The sequence below is a fragment of the Buteo buteo genome, chromosome 15 (genome assembly GCF_964188355.1).
Source record: "Buteo buteo chromosome 15, bButBut1.hap1.1, whole genome shotgun sequence".
Classification (NCBI taxonomy): Eukaryota; Metazoa; Chordata; class Aves; order Accipitriformes; family Accipitridae; genus Buteo; species Buteo buteo.
In genome coordinates, this window is record NC_134185.1 from 10,771,960 (window position 1) to 10,798,043 (window position 26,084).

Sequence of the window (26,084 nt, forward strand, 5' to 3'; positions counted from 1 at the left end):
GATGTCAGAAAAAAACCCAACAAACCCAGATAAGAAATTGCAGAAAAATAAAAGCTACGGTAAAAGTCAAAACCACTCTTCACACCCATTATTATTTTAAGAGTGCTTTAGATTTGAAGGTCAGATATTAAATAAACTGAATTACACACATGGTTTTCCATGCTCACGAAAAGCATGGAGGCCAAAGATAGTTCTGAGATTATTTGTATGCAATAGATTCAATCATGTAATTTTGTTTTAAAAAAATTAGTAAGATTTGTTAAGACAGTTAAAAAAACTTCATGGGAGCATTCTACAACTTCCAAACAATTTTTCTATATACCCTTTAAGGAAGACAAGTGTAATTAATTGCTCTTTTAGCAAAGCACACATTGGCTGATCTCCCAGCTGTCTTATTTTGTGTCATCCTGTAATTTCACACACAGAGATTTGGGGAAAATTTGACTTTTACTGATAACAGCTAAAAAAGATTTCAAATAAAAAGTACAGATATATTATTTACTTGTAATTGGTATTAAATTTTAATGTCTTTATTGCATAAAGAGATTTTTTTTTAGAACTTAGATTTTATGTTATTTACAAGAAAATATACAATGCAAGGTTAAAATGTCACATGTCCATTATAATAGTGCACAGCAGATGTTTCTACCAGGTGTTCACCAAGGTCCCTGTATTCACATCCAACATGACACAGAGCTAGCTTCCTTCGGACCCTGTTAAACAGTAATGGGAGAAAAAAAAATACGAAGTTTGAAAATGCATATTTACAAATGACTGAACTGAGCTGCAATGATTAATGGTATTTGAAAACATCCACTTGAAACCATAGTTAAGAGAAAGGAAGGCTACTGCCTTCAGGTTTTTAATACTCTTTCTCAAAATAGGTATTTTCTTCTCTCTCTGAAGTTCTCACCTCCCCCATTCCTAACTGCTGAATACAATTTTCTTAACACAGCAATTTTCTGCTCTGGAAATGGCACTGGCATGATATTTTTTCAACTGGATTTCTTTCCTTCCTCTGCTAGGAATGTTTCTCCTTTCCCAGCTGCCCCTTTTACTTGTATCCTGTCTGACAGACTTCCAAGGGACTGGCTGTACAGTCTATCAAAGGCAAAACTCATAATAGGCATTTTTCAGCTCTTATCCTTAGAGCTTGTTCACTTACGCACGCTACCATTAAACACAGCATATATCAAGTGATCCAGTATATATCCAACTGGTACATGTAGTAGGATATACATTCAAGTTACCAGATCTCAAGAGTGGGAAGCAGACTGACATCCCCACTAATTAAAATTTTCCCATTTCTCCCATCGCTGTTTCCCCTGCCAAAGGAACAGCGTTCAAAACAAAACTTCCAGGATGCTCAGTTTTTTTCAAGTGCTGACTGACCTGAAATATTTTCTGTTCTTCACTGTAACTACAAATGCATTTTGGTATCAAGCAACTCAAAAAGGACCAGTTTCTGCTGAACAGAGAGAACAGTCACTGGAGTGATTTCCTCCTCCCCCCAGTAAAACTGGTAACTAAGCAAGAACCAGTCATTATTTTTAAGTTTCCCCATTACAATTGTTTGGGGGAAACAATTCTCTTCTCAAGTGGCTTCACAGTCAGTTTGCAGTGATTTGAGGGAATTTTTTAGATTTTTTTTTTGATTATTTTTTTTTTTTAGAGCTCCAGATGAGAACCACTGCCCTCCACCCATACCCTCTCCACCTTGCATTTCCCTTCTCATTGTGATCCCTCCTCAGCTGCCTCACTCAGTCCATCACAGACCTAGGACACTCACGACCAGGTCCCACTGTCAGACATCACAGAAGCAGTACTTTCTTTTGTATGACTCTCAGTAGATCCAAGATAGGAAAATAGCTGAAGTTCCTGGTTGGAGTATTTTCTGTTCCTTTTCTCCACTGAAATCTGGGCCAGAGAATTCCCTCACTCTGTTCCCATCAGCTTCAGTCACAGGGAACAGGGGGGAGCCAGCCCTCAACTCTGCGTTTTCACCAGGACCAAAGGTAGCACTGGAGGTCCCTCCTCAGCAGGTGGTCAGGCAGTGTCATAGTTACACAGAACAAAAGGATGGATTAAGAGGTTGTACAAACCATAATCTGGATTTAAATTAACTAACAAATCTTGATTTGTTTTTGAAGAAAAAATATTTCACCCCATTAAATGTACACACTGTTACAGAATCACAGCATGGTTGGGGTTGGAAGGTGCCTCTGGAGGTCATCTGGTCCAAAGCTCAAGCAGGGCCACCTAGAGCTGGTTGCCCAGGACCATACCCCGATGGCTTTTGAACATCTCCAAGGATGGACACTCCACAGCCTCCCTGGGCAACCTGTGACAGTGCTTGGTCACCCTCACAGTAAAAAAGTGTTTCCCGATGCTCAGAGGGAACCTCCCATGTTTCACTTTGTGCCCACTGCCTCTGGTCCCGTCACTGGGCACCACTGAAAAGAGCCTGGCTCCGTCCTCTTTGCACCCTCTCTTCAGATGTTTGTGAACATTGATGAGATCCCCCTGAGCCTTCCCTTCTGCAGGCTGAACAGTCCCAGCTCTCTCAGCCTTTCCTCATAGGAGAGATGTTCCAGTCCCTTCATCATCTTTGTGGCCCTTGGCCAGACTCTCTCCAGTATGTCCACGTCTCTCTTGTACTGGGAAGCCCAGACCTGGACCCAGCACTCCCGGTGCGGCCTCGCCAGCGCTGAGTAGAGGGGCAGCATCACCTCCCTCGACCTGCTGGCAACACTCCTCCTCATGCAGCCCAGGACACCATTCATTCGCCTTCTTTGCAGCAAGGGCACGTTGCCAGCTCATGATCAACTCGGTGCCCACCAGCACCCCCAGGTCCTTTTCTGCCAAGCTGCTTTCCAGCTGCGCTGTTCCTCCCCAGGAGCAGGACTTCGCACTTCCCTTTGTTGAAGTTCATGAGGTTCCTGTCAGCCCATTTCTCCAGCCTGTCGAGGTCCCTCTGGATGTATGCACAACCTTCTGGTGTATCGGCCACTCCTCCCAGTTTTGTGTGCCTGCAGCCTTGCACTCTGCCCCATCATCCAGATCATTAATGAAGATGTTAAACAGGACTGGACCCACAACTGACCCCTGGGATACCTCCCTAGTTACTGGCCTCCAGCTAGACGTCATTCCACTCATCCCCACCCTGTGGGCCTCACTGGTGCTTTAAAGACTATTTAAATGCTTAACACACAAAGCCTTTAGTTTTTTTCAGCATCAACTGAAGACAGACCAATGTTCCTATATATATTAGCTGCTGAGATACAAAAACGGTTCAGCGGAGTAAAACAGCAGGGCTAAGTCAGGTCTTTTTTGCAGCACACAAGTCTCCAGGCTAATTCCTTATTCCCTTGGTCGGTTGGGTCTTTTGTTTGTTTTAACTGTTTGAACACTGATGTGAGGAGGCCAGCTACAGAGCTGATGCACAAAGTAGGTTAGACTTGCTAAGCTGGCCTCATTTCAGCGAAAACAACAGAAGGTGCCCTAGCTTGTTCTGACATCTAACATTTGTTTCCGTTTATCATGCAAAACAAATCACTGCTGGCAGTCCGCAGTTCTCAGACACTGGGCTCATGCAACGAACATCCCTTGTGAGTGAGGGGTTTTTTTGGTTGGGTTTTTTATATCTAGTTAACTATCTGATATCTCCTGCTTACCGTGAAGACCAAACTGTAAAATTACTATGTAAAACTCTGTGAAGGTTTTATATACATAAGTACAAATATCAGATGGATCACACACCTAATGATATGCATTTATATAGCATTTTGTGTCGTGTGCATTCTTTCTCCTTTATCTGGATAGTTGGTGTTAACATTGCAGTGACTAAACTAGAGGTAAGAAACCCTTCTGCCAAATAGCCTCAAGAAGAATGCTGAAGCTCAACCTGACCTCTGCATGCAGAATTCACTTCCTAAATCAGGAAATGCATAAAATAGAGTGGAGACAATCCATCAAAAAGAAAGGCACAGAGATCCCGACTGCTGATTGCTCTGTCCAATTCTACTGAAAAGCAGCTCAGACTTGCTGTATGCTAGACAAATGGGCCTAAACTGATTTGCAAAGAGCTAATTAACAAAAATGTAAACAATTCAGATTTCAATGATTTCAACATATGAGTAAAATACAGATTTTCCCCAAAATTTAAAATTAGTATTACAAGGGAACAACAGCAAAAATGCACCAATGACCAGACTCGCTAGCAGCTTGAAAAATTCTACAGCTCTTGAACAGAGTTAGCACATACCTTACTGAGCTCTGGAAAGAGTTCTTGAATCCCGATGTCCAGCAGAACATAAGTTAACTAAAAGAAAGTAAAGAAAATTAAGAACACTCCAAGGCAACACTACTGCTTTTTATTTTTAACTCTGAATTAGAGCTCAATTCTCTGCTATAGCCATACATTCACTTCAGGAAATTCTGTGCCAAAAGGCAAGTTCCTCACATATTACGAGTTACCTGTTTGTTGAGCACTGGTTGCTGCATTCCATCAAACAGAAGTCTGATGCCTTCATATTTAGCCTCTTCCCCAATGCACTTGCCTATTAAGTCTAGATCAGATACCAACAACAAATACACAAGTCATTAGGAAGCACTGCAAAGCAGCTATACAATACAGTCATAGAACTCCAGTAGTTAAAAAAAAAAAAAGTTTAAGTTAAAGAAAGAGTTCAGATTTTATCCATCTAAAGTGGTAAATGGAAAAAACCACTCCTTTGATTCCTCCTTTTTTCTTCCCTTTCTTTCAGGGCTGCACAACTAAGTAATTATTACACTTTTTATATTATCAATGTATTGTCCTGATGCATTGTTTAATAAACCACAAGCTGAAAGTTTTTAATTACTTTCTGAATAACCTAGTAAATGGGCTCCTCTTCCCTAGTTTATACAGTGTAAAGAGAGCTCCAATTTATCTTCCAGCTTCAAGGTGTGCCTTTTTTGACTCAGTTTTCATCTGGATAAAATACAAACCATAGGAGCATTCTAAAGATGAAGAACTTACAGTATTAAGTATATTTGTAAAGCTCTTGATTTCCATCGTGTCTTTATTGATCACTATGCTACAACCTTAGTCAGCAACACTTAAGTGACAAAACTGAACTCCTGGTTTTTTTACACCTAGTATTCCAGTCAACTCAAATCTCAGCAGTGTAAGTATTATTTGTTTTGGAAAGCTAATGTGACTGTATTTGAGTTATATATCTGCTTGAACGATTAACCATACCAATATAGAGAGTCATGAAATACAGAACCTGGAATGTATCTCATCATTTCTTCAAAAGTCTGCTTTGCTCGCTTCTGTTTATCCTGGAGAGAGCGAGGTTCAGTATTCTCACAGAACACAGCATCTGCAGCAAAGACACATTGACAATAATGTCTTTAGGCAGCTATACATCACCGACATTTAAAATGTGTTTCGGATTATGGCTTCGAAGTTGAGCTTCTTTTCTGCATGATCTTGACTGGAAGGGAATTCTAGCCTTGCCAGATAATAGTCTTTTGCTGACATTAGCCTGATCGAATCCAGAATACCCCACCTGTGTGGAGGACAATGATCTTTTGCCAATTTGTTTCCATTCTTTTCAGATTTTTAAAGCATTATCTTCTAGGTTTGGATCAATTCTACGTTAGGATAGTTACGACCTCCTTACTTACAATTTCCCTTATACTTCTGAAACTATAAGCAGTATTTATAACTTGTGCTAAAACACTGCCTGGAATTGTCAAAAATTTCATATTTACCTATGAATGAGAAAACAAGAATTGCTGTTTATCAGAAATATTAGGCACTCAGTTTTGGTTTTAGGCTCTGAAAGACTTACTCCTTTCTTTTTTTGTCTTTCACAAGCTTTATTTTACCAGAGCTTTGGCCAGATGTGTTGTTTAGATCACACTGTAGTCAGATAATACTTTTCTACAATTTTGAGGTCATTTTTCAATTTTTTTTTTCTAACCTCTCTCCCTTTCCCTTATTTGAAGGTCAAGAACACTGAAGCCCTCTCAAAAGCCCACCACAACAAAGGAAACAAAAAAATTAACAATAAAGGATAGTGATGTAGCACACAAGTGAGAAGGAATTTAAAGACTGCATGAAATATTTGCACTCTGATATAATAAACCACTTTCATTCTGGTTTTCTTGTTCTTTGTGCACCTTAGCAAATTACTATTCATAATACTTTTTTCTGTAATCATCATTGACAGACAACACAGGTGGCCCAGCATCTTTCCAGAATGAACTTTTGGAATCTTTTATAGGCCCACTTGATCTTTAAACCTCCATTAGCTTTAGTCAAGCATTGCAAAGTTTAGTGCTTGGAAACTTAACAGAAGGGATTTCAAATATCAAACTAAAGCAGTATTTTCACATCAAAGATGTAACTTTTACTAACCTCGCAGCAGTGTTATCAGAGAAACCAACCGGTGCTCCTGAAATAGCTGTTCTAACTTATAATGCAAGTAATAGTCTGTGTACAGTTCCAATGTGTTTTTGAAGAGAATTCTTCCTCCCATCAAGAGATGATGCAGCCAGTCAGGAATGTGAAAAACTACCCTACCTGCAAAGTTACAGCAACACACATTTATTAAGGTTCTCCTAATACTGATGATAAAGGAATCACTTATTAAAAAGAAAAAAAAAAAAAAGAAGAAAGAAAAAAAAAGATTGCAAACAAGCAAGTAATATTTTAGTTTTGTTATTGCAACACTGAAAAAAAAGCAGTATTTTCCAGATTGCTTATCAAATACTTCCTTTAGCTATTTTCATTAATTAACTCCCAGAGTGTACAAGCAGCCTACGAACATCTGAGAAAAGGGAAGGGACTTACTCCCATAAGCTCTTACTCTGAAATGCAGAAAGAAAGAAATATAACAAAACAACTGAGCAATAATGAATGATAAATTATGATACTTTAGCACAGCAATAAAGTCTTTTAAAGAAGGACTGTGTTCCTAAGTTGTATATTGTTAAGCTTGCAAGTGCTGAATTATATTTGAGTACTACAATAGAATTTTAGTTCTTACCAAAGAACCTGAAATTTGTATTTGGCATGAAGTATAAGAATAACTAAGAGAAATCACTCCTTACCAACATACATTAAGTAGTCATAGACTCCTTCTACAGTCATCACTTCCATGAAGTAGTTCTGATTTTGTCGTCTTTCTGTATTCTCAGACCGGTTTGCATTATTCTTGAATAAATCATTGAAAAGCTAAAAATAGAAACATAAGACTGAAAACACTATATTCAAAGGCAAAAGGATAGCCATCAGTTCTTTGTTGTTTTGTTTTGGTTTTTGTGGTTTGTTTTTTTTTATTTTTTATTAGAAGTAGCTTTTTTCCAAAGCTTTCAAAGAACTAATCGGTTTTCTTTTTTTTTTTTTTTTTAAAAAAAAACTCTTCACTTTCTGGGGCAGGGGGGAATAAAGAGCATGTCACATGTTGCCAAGATACCCGAGAATCAAAATACCTGGATTCAGAACAAATCAGCAGGGTTACCAAGACATTAATTTGCGAGCCTTTTTGCTCCCGATACCTTCATGTATCTAGACTTTTATCACAGGCTTTGATTCCTTTGATGCACCCCATTCTGTCAATGAGGGGCATAAAGGATATGGAGTTTGCCAGCCTTAAATGACAGGGGAATCCTACGACATCCTGTTGGCTTCCATTTCAAAATAAACACAATGGTTTCTGGACAAAATATCCAACTTTTTACAAAGAGAAATCCCTTTTTCCCCTGCCAACTTCATTATTTATAGCAAAAACTTCATGAATCTTTGTAAGTTACCGAAGTTTGGGTTTCTTTCCTTTTATCCTTTTTCCCAGTTTATTACTTTACCCTTCTATTCTCCCATGTTCCCCCACCACCACCACGATCCCTTCATTTCCTTGCCTTTGGTTCTTCCCCAAAAGATATCATTATAATACTTGTAAAATCCCTGCATCCCATAAGGAGTCCCATACCACCTAGGCAGTACTCCTTGCCTGCTGCCCAAGTCTGCAGGCTCCAGCAGCTGGAAAGGAGGAGTTCTCCGAGTCCTAAGGCTCTCCACATTTAACAATACCTAGCAATCACCATTAACAGTTCATTTTAAATTATCCCCAAAACTGTTAATCTAAAGATAAAAAAGATTTTATACAAAATACTCTGTATTATGAAAAGAAAGCTCAAAAGTTTATGCCAAGCTTCTAAAAAAATAACACAGAACTAGAAGCAAATGCAATATAATTATAGTGTTGCCTGGGCTGAGATGATTGCTACTGACACAGATTTTTCTGCATCACACCCAAATTAAAAATAGTTCCAAGAAACGGGAAGTAATTTGCTTATATATGGTTCACTTTCTGTAGAGCAATTCTCCCTGAAATAAATAAGGCCATAAAACATCAGAATCACAACAGGCTCTGAATCATGCGAGTCTCTAAACAGAATGCTCTGCACTCTTAGGAAAAATTACATCAGGAAATCTGGCGAGACTCAGGTTTTGACTTGTACTTCTTTAGGCTCTCTCTTTTGTTAAGCGCTGAACTGCTGGCATTATCTTCACAAAGTTTACTCAAACTAAACACCACCAAGTTATTATATAAATTACATGAAGGAGCAAATATAGTTCATGCACTGGTGGATGACTGGTATCCAGGAAAGTAACAAGAACACATAGTTATTCACACCTACTGTGTGAAAGAGTCCCTGGTATGTTGTTTAAAAAAAAATGTATAAACCGAAGTCTATATCCTTCTCAATAATGAAACTAGGACACTGGGAAAAATCTTAGTTGAATTATTGTAACTTAAACAAGAGCCTCATTTATTTTTCAAATACACCCCATGACCTGACAGAGGCGATACATACTGAGCCAACTCAAAGCAGCCCATTGTGCAACATAGATAGGGGCTCAGAGGAGTGTGTACAGGCCAGACTAAATCATTAACAGCAGTCCGGTAGGTGATCTATGAAAAAAAATACCAAACATGAAGGCCATCTCCAGGCAAAGCTTTCTGACTTCCAAAAGTTATTTCAACTTTCACCCCAAGCAGTATCTTTGAATGTTGCATGTACCTCTGCACATGGATAATCTGTCCTGCGCCTTAAGTATAATGGTTCCTTGATCATTGTCAAGCTTTGAAAGCTTAGACTCTTGCACATGGCATTTCAGAAAGCAACAGCAGATCAATGCATGCCAAAATTACTGAACTAAAGAGCAGTGTTTATAAAGTATATACTTTGCACTATTCCAGTACAAGTGTGTATTCTACAGTCATTAGCAATGCATGTCTGAAGGATGCAGCAGCCGTAACACAAAGTGGCATTACATCTCTACTTAGGTGTTTTGCACTTTCCAGAATTTTGACTCAGAGGAAAGCTGGGTGAAAAACATACAACTGGATATCTAATACAGAAGTTGAGATTATATGCACAATTCAGATAAGAACAGGATTTTGCTTTTAAATGTTTCTGCGCATGTTAATATTTGAGATGTGATATAATGTTTACTGCTGTAATTAGACTAAAAGACAAACAAAGACAAACTCCAATGCTATCATTATTCATATCTTTCAGATTAAACAGTAACTGTGATTATAACCAGGAAACATTCTTAAAAGGCTTGCAATGAGGAAATTCCATGGATTGGTACTAGTTAAAAATGGAAGCCAAGCTCTTGAAGCAAGTGAAAGATATAAGGACTGTATTAAGAAAAAGACCAAAGTAACCTCTTGTACAATAGTCTAGCTATTGTACCTCGATGGGAAAAGCTAGCAAAAAAGAGTATGAATGCTTACATTAAGTGCCTAATAGAAAAAAGAAAGTTACTCAATGGTTAGTGAGTGCATATGCAAATATATGCCCATACATTCCAGCATAGGTGTGAAGTTTATAAAAGCAATACCACGATTACAAACAATATCCACAGCCAGGGGCATGAAACTCTCCACCATTTTTCCTGCTCATTTGCCAAGGACAAACAACTATACCAAAATGGTAAGAAGAAGGAATGTACATAGTGTCTGAACCACATCAGTTAATGTATTGAAAAGCAACAGTGTCTTCCTCCAAGTAACTATGCATAAACATACATTATACTGTTGGTGTTCCAGAAGCAGTTTTTATTGCTGTTGGCAGATCATCACAAGCCAGCAGAACAATGCCTTTGTAGGCATATTTTGCAAAGTCTGCATCAGCTGAGAAGTCCTGATCTATTCTAGCAAGTCTGACAGAAGTATGTTCAGAAGACGATCAAGCTGCTTACAGATCTTCAGTATAGAAACATAGCTGGGAAAGCCAGAAATCCTGTTTGTGCCCCTAGGAGGGGGAAGCAGGGTTTTGTGTTCGCTTGTTTGTTTTAACCAGGGAGGCTGGTAACTCTTTCAATGTAGTGGATCTGATACAGGATAAAATCCAATTGCTACTGGCTGTACTAAGGTTGACTACGCATGTCCATTCTGCATTTTTAACTGGAAGTCTTCCCACTAACATTTTAAAACATACAAAGATGCACACGCACCAGGAACATTCAAAAGGAAGCAGCATGCAGAAAATCTTTCAGAGAAGTAAGCACATTTCTGACTGAACTCAAGCTTCCACCTGCCCTGACAGACTTTCAGGCACTTCTTATTCAGCCTGTTGATGAAGACGTAGCCTGGGTGCACCCTATTTACAGCAACAGTTGGCAGCACAAGCACCAGGGAATGTGTACTCTCCTCTCAGCAGATATCAACATGTTGATACTAGAATAAACAGATCTGAGTCAGACACGGTGTACGGGAACACTGCAGTAAATACAAGCATCAGCTGGAAATTGATCATTTACCAAAAAATTGTGTGTTGAAGAACTTTCTTGCTATGAGATAACATGCTCTTCTCACAGATGGGCACTCAGAAAGTGCCAAGGTTCTCTCTTCAGCTGCCTGCCAGACCAACTCATTGACTCCATACAGGCAGCTCACACAATCCTGATACAGACATTTAGTATTCACCTCCATCACCAAGAAGTAAGGGTGCCAGGCGACTGCACAGTGCTTATATCTTCACAAAGACATCACGTGGCACAACAGAAGTGAAACTGCAGAACTGAACAACTGCAGTCTATGCCATGTGTATTTCGGGGGGTAGGGTGGGGTGTTACCTCAGTCTACCTTTGGTCTGGCCTTTGGACTGAACACCCTTGGTGCCTGCATCTCTAGACAACTTAGTTTCATCTGAAATAAATTCACTTAATGAGTTCTAAGACAGCTCCCTAGTACAAGAGAAAATGCGATAAGCAGAGATGATCAGGAGATTTGCTTCCAAAAAGCATCACTGCTCTGAACTAAAATGGTCTGGCAGATGAAACCAGTGTGGCTTACAAATCAAATCCAAGAAGTGACAAGATGTAAATGGCGCAGTGTCCTGGCACCTGACACAAAGCTTTTCACAAGCATGGGCTGACTTCAGAAAGAGAAAACTGTCTTCCAGAGAAGGCACATGCACCCCAACAAATCAGCAAGAGGGATGAATTTCACTATGTGCATTAGAAGACTCAGCAGAGACCGTAACACTGCACAACCTGGGATATCAGATCTCTAATAATTACAGTTATCGTGTGAGTAAGTGTGTGCGCTCTGGCTAAAATGATAGATGGGAAATAGTGAGAAAGCATTCAGCACATGAATTCTTTATGCATACATGCCTCTGCTGGTCAAAAGTGGTAGTATAATTTGAGCATAAACAGGTTCTGAGTATTTGGTCACAGAACTGTCTGGCAGCATCCCCTAAGGCAGTGTCTTTCTTGAGTGCCCATCATTAAATAATAATCATAGCTCTGCAGGAGATATATTGGTCTGAAACTTTCCATCCATTTACCGCAAATGGCTCCCCAAAACAAAACAGATTTATTTTGGGAAAGAAAAAAGAAAATCTAAAATATATGTAGAACCAATTACTTATTCATAAAACAGGTAACTAGAATAAAGTTGCTTAGAAAAACAGTGAACTTACTCTCACAATAGATAGTGAGGAGTAGAGAGCTGGGGCTAGCCTCATCTTTTTTGCTCTCTGCAAAGAAACTCGCTATCTCATTGATAAAAGCACCTCCTACGGGTAATCAGCAGTACTAGCAACAACTTTGACTCTACAAACTTCTGTCTCCAATGGAGTGCGTACATGGACAGCCAGCGGTGGTAAGGAGGCTTCCCCCACAATACTATTTCTCAAAATGACATTAGAAAACAGAAGGCAGTAAAGATCTATGTTTTGTTTAAGGAAACTTCAGTATTCCAAAACGAAAGCCAAAGTGCAGTCAGCTCTTTGCTTTCCTGGGATCACCACTGTTGAAAAGATTTGGGAAAACCTCATTTCAGAGCCTGAATTTCTGTACACATGTTCATTTACAACAATGACAGACTGACACTTCAGAGAATGAGTTTGTATTTTAACCAAGCAACGCTATACACTTTTTTTTAACCTTTTACAATCCAAAAGAGGTTTGAACATCACTTTAAAGAATTAATTTTGATCCTTTATTAAAGTTTTTCAAGCAAAACACAAAAAGAACCTTGTCTTCATAGGAATGCTTCAGAGTGAAAAGCTTGTTGCTCAAATACTTTATTTAAGCATGCTAAATGTTTTAAAACTACTAACTTCAGTAGTTCTTGACAGATTGCAGTAAAAAATTAACTGATTGTTCATACTGTGCTGTAGTATGCTGTCAGCTGTTTTACAAAAAATACATTTGAAGTATTTATGCATGTACTGTTTCTAGCATAAGTCAAAAAATCTACATCTGATTTTTAAAACTACTGATACATTTATACCACACTGACGAGACAGCAATAGCAAAATATCTTAACCTTGGAAATAGTGTCCAAGGTAAGAAACAGCTTGAAATGAAGGACACTAATTTTGTTTGTGTGCTCATGTAAGCTAGCACTACAATATTGGCTGTAGTAATTCAGACTTCGGGTTTATAAGGTGAATTCTAAACAAATTAATAGAATTAACTGCCATTGTACTTAATCGGTGTAGAAGTTCTGCAAATTCTGTAAGTGTCCTAACACTATAAAAATGTTCATAGTGAAGGAAATCAAAAGGTCCATTTTTTCAACAGTCCATCACCAACAAGAACCACAAATGGATCCTGGGCCTCTAGCTCTTGCAAGAAGAGAATGAGCATAGACAGTACTTTTCACCAATAATCTTCCAGCCTCCAACTGTCTTCAACCAAAAAAAAGTTCAAGAGCTGGATGCGGTTTCTCTACAGGTATTCACCCTGAATTTATTTCCTTTTTGTGAATTTGTACAGTCTCACCTTAGAGTTGTTTAAACTTCTAGTATTCACAACACCTTTTGGCAAGGAGTTCCACAACCTATTAACCATTGCAGGAGTTACCACTTTTTGTTTTGAACCTGGCTCCTACCACCTTCATTTAATCCATCTTAGTTTTTGCACTAGAAGACAGAGGAAAAAACCTCTATCCCCTGTCCTCTCATTATTCTTTAGACTATCATACATCTCCAATTTCTCACTTTGCGAAATGAAATGTCCCAGCTTACATAGTCCAGTTTCAACTCCTCTTCCCAAAGCAAATGAGAGAGCAGAAAAGCATATAGTACTGAGTTTTCTTTTAGAACCCCTCACATGGCAAAGTGTATGCACATCAAATATTTTGTCCCAAATCACATCAACTCTATAACACTGAGCTTAGGTCTCTTAAATCCTAGTCCAGAAACAATATTCCTCTGTAAATTCCACAAATACATTAACACTCTAAAGCAGTCTAACACAGAAATATAGACCAGTGTCTTTTTAAAGCCTCTGAAGCTAACATAAGCCTTTCAAGTAAGTTTCACCAGGCTCCAGCCACAAATACAGTAAGACTGATAAAGGAACTATGTTATCCTATAGTCAAGTAAAAGGTTAAAACTGGAAGTGCTGGGCTTTAACTGTGGCAATGATAGAAACTACAATTAAGTTATATAGTTAACCTGTTATGTACACCAGACATCAATGAACTGTATAGTAACGTTTTACAGGCAGATAAACAGGTATCAGCCCCTTGACAATTTTGGCTTGTAGCACTTTGACAAGCCACACTTTCATCAAACACTCAAGCTCTTCACTTTGAAAAGAAAGCTCCCTTATGGCACTAAAACTTTCCCCATTTTACACCTCTGCCTTCCCTTTTCTCCTCTCTCTACTTCCCAGGGTCTCTACTCTGTATCCTCATCTTCAAATCCAGTAAGAATTAAAAAAAAAAAAAAAAAAAAAAAGCCAAAATGAAAAAAAAACCCCACAACCCTCAAAAGTAATTCAGACTAAGATATTTACAAGACAGAAGATGACAAAGCTCTCTGCACTACTATTCTCTCTCATGTGAAAAGACAAGGCAGAATAGGTAAGCTGTTATATTTATGATTTTTTTTCTGTTTATTCTTTGCATTTTCAGAGTATGGTAAATTTTCCCCACTCCTGTAAAGCAGGGAAGGAAGATGATTTACTGTACCTTCTTGTTGTTTTCAGAAGTGGGACTCAAAATGGTAAGTTCAGGCCTACTTGGTTTAGGCTTGGGAGATTCACAGGAGTTGATAAAATTCATGATGAATGGCTCCAAATGCTGACCTTTCTGAAATAAGATATGAGTGAAACTGTCACTTGCATAATTATAGAAAGAAAAACAAAATACTGAGTTTCCAAACAAATTTTTGACTAGCCTATAAATTAGTAAGCACACAAAATTAGTTCTTGAAGTTAAAATGTTGGCAACCTGGAAGACTTACTCACCTCTTTCATCAGCTTTCCTGGAACAGATTTTATAATTTTACCTACAATTAGAAACAAACAAATAAAAACTTCGTGTTATCACTGCCAGATCTTAAAGACATTTTGCTCTGCTACATTTTGTGTACTTATTGTCTAGAATTTAATTTAAAAATTCAATAGGTTTTGAAATCTGTATTTTTTCTAATTTGGCACAATAAGCAATGAAAATAAAGTCTTCCACATATACAGCTTATAATTTAATGCTTAGTACTCTTCAAGAAAAGATACTCAAAATATCTTTTTATCAAAATATAAAAAATATACAGGTGATTATCTGAAAATTTTTAGAAAAAACTAAGTACTCTAGATCTGCCTTTAATTTTTCTAGAGGCTCAAACATACATAGCTGTAGCACCATACCAGCAGTACTATATGACACCTGTACAGGCATAATTTTCTGTATTTAAGTTATTCATCCTTCATGAACATTTATCACAAAAGAAATCACAAAAACTGAGATTATCCTCTTTCCCTGAAAAGATCAGCTAATCTGGAGAGATTCTGGGAGGATCCAGTCTTGAAAATACTGGTAATTAAAGTTTTACAAATTGGACAGGCTACAGCTGTGGCCTTAAAAATCAGCTCTTCTGTCCTGTTAAGGCTATCAGGATACAGCACAGTAACTTTGAATGCTGAAAAATGAAAGTGTCTAGGATCTGTTTCATTTTAAGCACTGCATTTACGGTAATATTTTTCTTACCTACATGTCATTACATTTTTAACTTACAATAAAAATTATGTACAATGATCAAACGATCATAATAAAATTGCTCATTCTCACAAAAAGCCCTACTGAAATGCCAAGGCTTGTTAAAATGACATTTATTGAAGAGAAGCATGGTCTCAGACATGAGATGCTCTACAGTAAACACCATCATTATAAGCTTTTTTTAACAATATATAGCTGGATCTAGAGGGGAGGTCTGAAACAAAACAAAACCCTTTAGCTGGAGGATGACCACCCAAATCTCATTGCAGAACTTACTAAGCACACTAAGAGAACGGCCACCTCAGCAGGTTCACACTATGACTGGGGGAAGCAGAAATGCAGTGGCACAGTTCAGACATGGCTTTCCTGGACACGCTGGTGCCAGAACCACAAGTTCTACAATACACGAAGACAGAATGGCCGTGAGGTTGACCTTACCAGCTCAGGCCCACTACCCTGAGACAGCTACATTGCAGCCAAGCTGTAAAGTCACGCTGCAGTCTGCTTTTTTGATTTATTATCAACCATTACATTAGACAGCAAGAATTTCTCAACTTCTCAATTTCCATTTGGCCTGCCTATATCACACACACCACTGCTTCCAATGCTACTAAGTAGCTCATATTAAAAGAGATCTAGCTAATACTAGAAATATTAAATATTACAGTTTTCAGATTAAAATAAACAGATTTTAATCAACTAACAGCCAAAGGTAGTTTATATTAAATCGTTTATACCATCACACCTGTAAATAATGACTGACTTGTGGAGATTTGACCCCTGACAATACCATAAGTCGTCTTAAACTATGAAATTTGTTACAGAAATCTTATCACCTTGCTTGCTGACACAAAGATTCAAAAGCAACCACTTAAATACTTTTTTCCATAATCTCAAAATGTCCTTTTTCTTCAAGGGAAAAGTATCAGCATGTCTTGCTTGCTGAGCTATAATTTTAAGGGCTGTGATGGAGCAGAGTTCCTATTTCCCACATCCATATCCTTACACAAGAGTTACCTATTCATTACTACTATCATTCAATCATGGTATCTACAATATTACTATTTGTCAGCATAAACAACTAGCGTATTACATACCAAGATTCACATCAGGCAACATTTTATCAAGAAACTGAGTCTCTCCTCCATTAGGGGACAGGAAGTCAGCTAAAAGCTGGCTGTTACTTAATTCTGGATGTTGCAGAAGTTTCTTTGAGACAGAAGGAAAGAAAGAAGTACAAGTACTTTAAAACTAATCTTTAAAAATCTGTTTCTCTATAGCAAAAAGATACTCAAAGAGCACTATATTACCATAGATACTGTCATTCACAAAAGATTTCTGTTTTCAGTCACATGAAACAAGTTTTATTTGCCCACTTGAACCCCTTCTATAACTCAAGTTACTTGGAAATAAAAAAAAATAGCAGTTATTCTTTTATTAGCTTTGTATCATTAGTTTTAGAATATTCTTTACTCCAAAAGTTTGTTTGATACCTGCAGGTATTCCTGAAACTCCTCTCTCTTAGATTTTAAGAACTCGTAGTTCTTGGGGCCAATGATTCTCTTTGAGGGAAGCTGAGCATCAGGAAATGTGCCTAATAAAGATATCAAGGAGATTAAATTATTCTTGTAATGCAGCAAACATTGATTTCATTATTTTAAATTTCAGCTCAGTACTGAATGATAATCACAGCAGCGGGAAACTGGCTTTCCAGATGATGGAGAACATACCGTGAAATTCTGTTAGCTTCGACTCAAGCACATAAAATTCAAGATACCGCCTGTAGACAGACCAGTGTTCAGGTTCATGCCCAACTGGGGAAAAAGAAAAATACAATATTAAAAACAAGCGAGGCTTTATGCCACTTGAGAGACAAATTAAGCAACTGCAAACGTATGCTGGATTATTGTAGGAAAAACCTCAATGATACTAGTCCCCCATATTGCAGTAACATTAAAAAAAAAATCCCAGCCAAGTAATTTAAGTGTTAAATTAAAATTCATAGCTGGTAGACAGATATGGTACTAGTATCATCTCATTTAGAGGATCTCTAAAATCTAAAAAATGGAGTGCTGCATAACTGCAAAGTTTATTAGGGCTGACTATGTTAGATCTACTTTCAAACTTCTAACCAAATGATTTACAGAAATACTACTACTTGTTGAATACAGTCTTCTGCACCATCAACTTGAATCCTGATCATTCTTCCTCCTGGAAGATATCAGTAAATAACTCTTAAACAGTTCCTGCTTATTGTGGAAGTATTAGTTTGACTAACAAATCTATGCAGCCGCAGGATGATGCTGTTTTCCTTACTCAATATAGATGTACTGCTATCTAGATACTGATAAACTACCTGCAAGCCAGGATGGTTCCCAATAAGCTAAAACATTTTCACTTCCTAAGAACTGTATTTTAAGGTTACATAAAAAGTTATTTACTGTTCATTATTCCAAAGTTCAGAGTGGCTGAAAGAAAAGTATGCCAAGTGTTTATTAATATGAATCATAGGATTAATATTTTTGGAAAGAGAAAAATCTCAAGCTTTGGCATGAAGTCTAAATGGAACTGATTTGTGCTGAGGAGTCAGTTCTTAACTTGCAAATAGTACATGAGATCATTTAGCCCTCAAACATGTTTCCTTCGAATTTTCAAGTTATTCTTTCAAAATCATAAGAACGTGTATGCAAAATACACTGCAACAGCCATCAGAATACAGCATACTAGAATATTTTGAGTTCATTTTTAAATGACATTTTATTTATCCACAACAATGCATACCTGCCCTTCTATCATTTCTCTCTACATCGATGCAGAACACAGGAATTCTCTCCTTTCTGTCTTTTCTTTCCAAGGAGGGATCATCAAAAAAATCTACATATGGGATGCTAATTTTCCATGCAGCAAGGTTGCGAGGTGTATTTGGGGTACTAACAGCCTCCTCAGGAGAATCATCTTCCATCACCATAACGCCTTCTTCAATCTGTAAAGATTCACACATCAAGATCTACAGTTCTATTTTAATTGGTTCAGTCTACCTTTGCAAAACTTATATATGATAATGAAACACAAACTGAGTCTTTAAGTATGTGTCACTAAGTAACAAAGGAACAAAACCACCATTTCATTAATGGAGTTTCCATGCAGAGGAACTTCTATTTTTAGATCCAGTGCAAATTTGAAGTTAGCAACTTTTAGTGAGATCTGAAAGTTTTTATAGCACTATCAAGTTCCGAATCTGATACTTCAGGGAAAAAAACAAAAGGGGGAGAGGGAATAGAAGTACTAAAGGAGACAGCTGGCAGAATGCATCTGACACAGACTGAATGCCACAGGAAACAGCTTGGGTCCAGCAGATTTAGATGCATTGCATTTTCCAGCATACTAGGACCCAAATTGAAGACTTGAGTCTACTAAGTCAGGCCAAGAAGCTATCTAAACACAAGAGACAGAAGCCAACAGTGCACCAAGCTAGCAGGTCTCCCACTCCCACAGCCGAGTGCAACAGAGTATGTTGTGGACACGTGAATCTGACTTGCTCTGCAAGGTGCAACACAACCACGATTGAGATTGAATTATTCCCACAGCCCAGAGCTATTTTAAGCAAAGCCATCGTAAGCATTACTGCATTCCCCAGCAGCTCCAGTTTCAGCAGCACACTCCCAGTAACAGAGACACCAGGGAGCAGCACGGACCTAACCCTTGCTGGCTGCACATAGGGCAGCTCCAGTGCATGGAGTTCATAAACTCGGACTCTACGCCATGAAACAGAACGCAGATTTTTCCATATGCAAGCAGACCTTAGAAGCGGCGTCACGTGAATGCTGAAGAAATCCTTTCAAACTTGAACTGCAGCCCCAGCACCACACCAACATTCACTTTATGCTCCCAACACTGCTTATCACAGACAGGCTGAGCTGCCCACAGGTAATAAATCACCAAGTACCACACAGCACACCAAATTCTCAGGTCCCCAGTAATGACAAAAGAAGTGCTACAAATCTTTTAGGACTATAAACAACAGAAATATTATCTCAAATATCTAAAGTGAAAACTCCAAGCTTCAACAGCTACTCTTGGAAAGCTATTTATTTCTGCAAACAATGCTTAACCCGATTTCATCTTCACCACACAGAAAAAAAGAATAATAAGAAAATGACCCAAAGTAATGAAAATTATTTTTGCAAATGAGAAGACGGCATCTGTGAGAAGGAAGATTAGGGCCAGCCTTAGACTCAAATAGGACTCAAAGTGGAATGCAGAATTTGTGGGGAGATTACCCCTCACTAAAGATGTGCTGGAGAAAAGAGTTCTTGTATTTTCACAAGTGTAGGCAAGCAGGTGAAAAAAGAGTAGTCCTATTTCCCTGAAAAAAACGAAATTGTTTGAATCTAATTTAGTCTGCTGTCACACTGCAAGGGCTTCTAAAACACTGCAACCCTGCAGGGAGGCAGGCGCTGCCTGGCAAGGAGCAATGCCCAAGCCCATCGTCCTGCTTCCAGCCTGCACCCACTGCAGCGGTGGTCAGCACCCCGCTCTTCCCACCACAACATACAGAACTATTAATTATGTCGAGACAGGTTAGAGTTAAATGACAATTCAGAAGTACATTCTTTTAGTAAGTCTCACATAGAGACTTGAGAGTACTGCCCCTTGTTACAATAGGAGATTTTAACATAGGAATTTACAATGTGAAACCATAGCAAACTGGAAAGCATGAATCTCGCTTTCAAGTTCTTCTCCCTTAGCTTCATAATTTAAAGCCAAATTCCCCTCAAAGGCCAAACCTAGGTGGTTTAACAAGTTTTGCCTGTATTGGGATAATCTAATTAACAGATTAAGGCAATACATTATCCCTGAAATAATTTTGGCTGTGTCTGTGCTACAATACTCACATTATCATGACTCAACTGCAGCTGAAACATAAATGGTTCAACACAGATGAGCAATCTTTGTTCAGTTTTGTTTTGCCTTTGCATATTACTGAAATGACCCTCAAACTCCTTACAGTGTGGACCACTGTCTTCCAAAACAGACATCTGTAGATCCACTGACCGAATCTCTTCAAAACACCTTTTTGCTTCTGCTTACCCGGTTTATTCAATGAAAAGAGAAACTGTGACAGGCAAAGAACAGTATCAGTTGCCACTGCACAGAGACCACACTCAGCTAAGGTGGTTCACAATTTGAGAGCTAAATCACAGGCTGTGCTGTGGGGTTATTAACAAAAATAACCCCAGCCTGGAATGAACAATTAGGGCTAACAAACTGCAAGACAAACTTGGATAGAAGAACGGAATAAATAGGACAGATGCTCTCTGAACCACAACAACAGGGTTGTCAGGTAGCTTTACATCTACAAAGTCTTCTGTATGAGGTCTTACCCTCATTTTCCCCCTTCCCCAGGCTTTACGCGATTGTCACCACTGGCTAGAAACAGCAGAACAATGTTTCAGGATAGTAACTCCAAGTCAACAACAGCTGAGTTTCTGCAGAGGGGGCAGCATGAACTGGGTGCAATTTGCACTCACTCCCGCACCCTGTGAGCCTGAGCTATGGGCTGCCAAAATTAACACTTTATAATCTGTCCTGACTAATTGTGTATATTTGCATTAGCACTAAATATATAGCCTCCGCTAGGACCTCCTTGCAAAAATGCAAGATCATTCTAGAAAGACTCAGGCTTATTTGATTCTGTAGTTTTTGACTAAACTAAATGCATAAGCATGGACTGGATCAAAACCTCAACTCTTGCCTACATTTTCTGATTCCTTCTTTTTTTAATTTACCACTGCTTGCAGCTCTCATCTCCTACCATTTATTTAGTTTCATGGCAGAGTTAGGACAAGGCTTAGAGCAGGTACGGGTCAGTCCTTTCCTGAACTGCTCACAAAGGGGCCATAACCTCTTCACTCGGCCCTTTGGAGGTTGTATTGGATCATCAGCAAAGTTTCACACACTCATAACCTCTTTTCACCAGATCTCTCACCTGACTTCTAGGTAATAATCCTATATAAATTTGCAGGCTTTTCCACTATGACAACCACAGCACCTACATTAACTGTAAGCCAGGAAGCATTAATTTCTGGGGTTTTTAATTCTCTTTCTGAACAGATCACCAGCCTATAATAGTTACAGGTTGCCTCAGTCTCTTTCCATTTGTTTTATCCAACAAAGCCACAAATTCAAGTCTACAGGTCTTGTGGATGCCTTGAGAATAATACCTGTGCTTTAATATGCAGAGTATCTTGTGCTGTATTTAAAATTTGGCTGACAAAGATTGAGTGTGGTTTCATGGAATTACTATTATCATGTTAGCAGCTTACAAAGCTGCTGCCCAGAGCCACAGAAAGCTGCTAACACATATTTCTAACCCTACATGATTTCCTTAGACTAAATAGATGTTTCCTATAGGCTTTAACAGCAACCAACATGACTTTTGTCAAAAAAAAAAAAAAAAAAAAAGCAAAGACATTGTTCAGTTTCTGTCCCAATGCACAGAACTCCATTTCACTGCCATTCCTTACATTTACCTTGAATCCACCAAGCTTACATTAACACCAATTACTTAAATACCTAATCAGGATCTGTGTAGAAGGAAATAACTCCCATATCCTCGGTACATAAGCTAATCAAAAAGTTGCTAAGTCGTATACTGCACTACCACCATCTTAACAATTATACTGTCATTTCCCTGATCACATTTTTCTTGTCCCAGAGAGCTCTTCCTCTGACCCTGTGATGCCTGCTAAGAAACTATACCTCAGCACTTATTGTGACATTATTAGTGTTGAATTCAGTATATTCAGTATTCACTCATGAAGTGAAGTCACAGCTCTGTCCAGCTGTTCAGATGCACAGCAACCTTAGAACAGTTCAGTGTTTTCTTTTCCCATTTCTTCTTCCCATCCACACATACCAAGTGAAGGGACTCAGGTATTTTCCAAATTTTGTCTAAGGTGATTTTAGTAAAAATGTAGTATCCTCCCTTTATTTAATGAAAGGATTTGAGACTATGCTGCACTTAAAACTTTCCATTCTTGCCTAAGCTAAAATCATTCTGCCCAGTCAAAAACCTTCCTTAGTAAGGATTAGACACTCTATTGTCTGTCTCGCTCACTGAATTCAGGAACTTCTCACAAGTAACTTCTTGTGCTCTGGCACAAAAACATATTCCTTCTTTGAGCTCCACTGCTTCAATTATACTTCTACTAATTCCTCTCCTACAGGGGAATTATACTTCCACGATCTTTGGCTAGCAGAATTTACAGCAGCAATGCTGCAAAATTAACCCATTTTCATTAGAATCTCATCTCAAAAAGAGAGAAGTTACAACAACAAGAACTGTCCAAGAAATTAATTGCAACAGTTCTGTCCCCTTAAAGGCATGACACATATGAAGATTTTAGCCTGTAGAGAGAATAGCTTTTTTTTTTAACTCCTCCCTCTTCTGAAAGCAATTCGGAATGAGGTGAATAATATAAACTCATGCTTACACTTTCATCTTTAGGCTGTGGAAAATGAGCTAGCAGTTTATCAAGGTGATAAATGCTTAAATGTGTTGTTTGTTAGGAACAAGTACAAAAGGTTGAATTGGCAGACACACTATAAAAAATACATGACTACCAATAGCTTCTGACCAATTCCCTCCTCTTCCCTTTTTAAAATTTTTCATTTGTCCCCCAACTGTGCTTCAGATACCAATGTCCCATGCAGTAATTCTACCATTAGCTCTATTCATTGCTGTTTAGCATGAAAGAAAAACATTAGTTCAGTGAGACACCCAACACAAATGAGAAAGTACTATTTGCTCATGATCTTTAGAGAAAATGCTGCATCACAGACTAACCTGACAGCAAGTTCTCCACTCTTTCTCTATGGTTTTAAGGTCTTGTGGCAAGCTTCAGATGAAAAGCCATGCACGCATACCTTATTATCCAGAATTATAAAATGTCATGTTAAGTTTTTAGAGAAAAATTCATTGCTTACAAAAATGTCTGACACCGCTATTTTTAGTATTTCTCTGTACTAAAGCAATAAGCTGCAAGGCACACTAACTGGAGTGTGGCCTTCCCTTGTGAAGGAATACAGGGAAAACAAGGCAAGTTAATGAGAAGCCAGCACATGGAAATGCAGCAGTGAAGTAAGACAGAGGTAAAGGCAGAAACTTAACATTTTCAAATAAGGAAAGAAAAAAAAAAAAACACCAACAACAAAGACTTAGACAAATTTAAAGCTTTTACTCACAAAGTCATCTTCTCCTTCATTTAAGTTATAGTTAGGCAACATAGCTCCTTCCATTGCAGAACTCTTGAATACACCTTTTATTTTGTTGCCTATTCTGCTGATTCCAAATGACTCCCCTCTCTTCTGTGTGGTCCTAGGATTACAGAAGCCAGAGTTCACAAAACAAGGGACATTACTACACAGCAGCTCAGTAGGCCATTGCACGTCATTTACAGAAAAGAAAGACAACTTCATAAACAAGTAGCCAATATATTTACAATTCCACTTAAATTGAAATTCATTTATGGCAAATTTGTTCTCTGATCAAATCAGCAAAGCTTCTTAATTACACTTTTAAGAGATATGGGATTCCCATATGTTTAACCACGAGCAAACATTAACACTTAACAATAGTATCCCAGAAATGCAAGACAGAATAAACAATTAATTATGCAAAACAATTTTGTTTTGACAGCAGAAACTGTCATATGCTACAGGCGCGCACACCAAGAAGGTCACTAACTCTGTCCTTTTCCATGTACTTATATTTAAATATTTATCTACTCTTGCCAAGTACTGTAAATGGTGTAGTTAGATGCACTTTTTTACATAAACATCCCAGAATTTTACAAGCACATATGATTCAAGATAGATTTTGACTTTTAAGCATTAGGGACAGACAAAAAGAATGTGAAAGGAGCAAGACTAAGCATGAGAGAAAGCAGATACAACTGAAGAATCTTGGCCTGAAGAGCCAGTCTGACTGAAAGATGAAGACTTTTTAAAGTCTTGCCACTTAGGACAAAGCATCCAGAAAGCAACAAGGTATAGAAAAAGAAAGATAATTGGGCAGGAAGTGCACTCCTTACTGAGAGAACAAATTTCTTATGCCCTTACAAAAGACTTGACACTGAAGATTATTTCATATGTAGAAATGCTAGTAATTCTGCAAAGAAAAACGTTTTTGTTGAATATGGAATCAACCTAAGGTTACTTATGTTGATTCAATAAATACAGTTGATAGGTAAGTTAAAAATCAATACTGTGAACTGCAGAATCAAAGACTCAAAAGAACTTCATAGATTACCGAGATTAAAAGCACAATTAGTACTTTAAAGGACCAAAAAATATCCCAAGTGTTTCTTTTTCCTTTAAAACAAAAAAATAGTACCAACAGAACAGCAGAGACCAGCAGGTAAAGCATCTTCATTGCCCATAAAACCATGCTGACAGCATCAGCTGTTGACTCAAAACATGCATGTGCATGTTACTAATGGCCTTCCTGTTTAGAATTTTACCCAGACTGTGTACATCACTAAAATTGCATAAACAATCCACTATTTTTCCAAATATTTTGCTTTTTCTATCTCATATTATTATCAGCTCCAAAGCAGACAGGCACCATCTATCTTATTTATCTCTGCTAAACAAAGATAAGGTTGTTCGTCTGTTTGTACTCTAAATCCATGTTTGAACAATTTTACTCCATTTTAAAACAATTTCTTCTATATGTTATTGTGCTGAACTGAACTTGGGGACCTACCTGATTCTTGTTCAAGAGCTTAAACACTGGGCTAGCAAAATACAAACCTTATTCAAACAAAACTTGACAGCTTTTCTAAAAGGTTAACACTTCGGACCTCTGGCTTGACTCTTGAAGAAGCTTTCATCATTCCTATGAAAACTTCTGCAGTTCTCAAGATTTTGAGCAAAAACATTAATTTGCACAAGCTCAAAGATTTGATAAGAGTACTCCAGGCTCAGATCAGTTCTTTCCTGCTCTGATCCTCAGTACTGAGCTGTAAGGGGCCAGGACTAAACCTGATAGCTAGGAACCACCCGTTCCTGCCCTAATGCCAAGCCCAAAGATCCCACCCTAGTAAGTACAGAGCAATCACTAAACTGGAACAGGTATGAAGTAACAAACTTTCACAGGGATTCTCTTCACAGGAAGAGACACAAATTCAGAACACAAACTGGTGAATAAGAGGGTACACAGACACATGGTGGACAACGCATGGAGAGAACACAGGACTGGTTTGGCAAAAATCCTTGAGCAAGCACGCAAAGCACAAACCAAATTAGATGAGCATGGGAAAAAAAATCTGTGGATGTTAGCAGAGATGGACAGACAACAGGATGATCAAAATTTTGAAGAAGCTGAGCAAGGACAAAAAATACAAACAAAGAAACAGTTATCAGAATGAAAATCTAATATAGATCAATGAACTGCACTTACATCTCAAGTACTTCTTATTGCTCAACACTCTAGCAAGTTATATATAACTCAATACACTGAACTGGCACATAAAAGATAAAAAGTGTCCCTATACC

The 26,084-nt window shown here is 38.1% G+C and overlaps 1 protein-coding gene across 8 annotated transcripts in view; it reads right to left on the reverse strand.

The window, feature by feature from the left end:
• Window positions 1–508: 508 nt before the first annotated feature.
• SNX14 (sorting nexin 14) overlaps window positions 509–26,084 on the reverse strand; it is a 57,681-nt gene continuing 32,105 nt past the window's right edge. For 3 of the 8 annotated variants that reach the window (XM_075046555.1, XM_075046554.1, XM_075046553.1), the window contains 13 exons: window positions 23,772–23,904; window positions 18,306–18,507; window positions 17,255–17,338; window positions 17,018–17,118; window positions 16,622–16,733; window positions 14,777–14,817; window positions 14,499–14,618; window positions 7,105–7,228; window positions 6,410–6,574; window positions 5,271–5,366; window positions 4,477–4,568; window positions 4,265–4,321; window positions 721–3,044 (listed from right to left, as the gene is read on the reverse strand). In XM_075046555.1, coding sequence (XP_074902656.1) covers window positions 2,943–3,044; window positions 4,265–4,321; window positions 4,477–4,568; window positions 5,271–5,366; window positions 6,410–6,574; window positions 7,105–7,228; window positions 14,499–14,618; window positions 14,777–14,817; window positions 16,622–16,733; window positions 17,018–17,118; window positions 17,255–17,338; window positions 18,306–18,507; window positions 23,772–23,904 — 1,429 coding nt within the window. In that variant the 3' untranslated portion in view covers window positions 721–2,942. The other 5 variants (XM_075046552.1, XM_075046559.1, XM_075046560.1 and 2 more) reach the window with 2 other exon arrangements.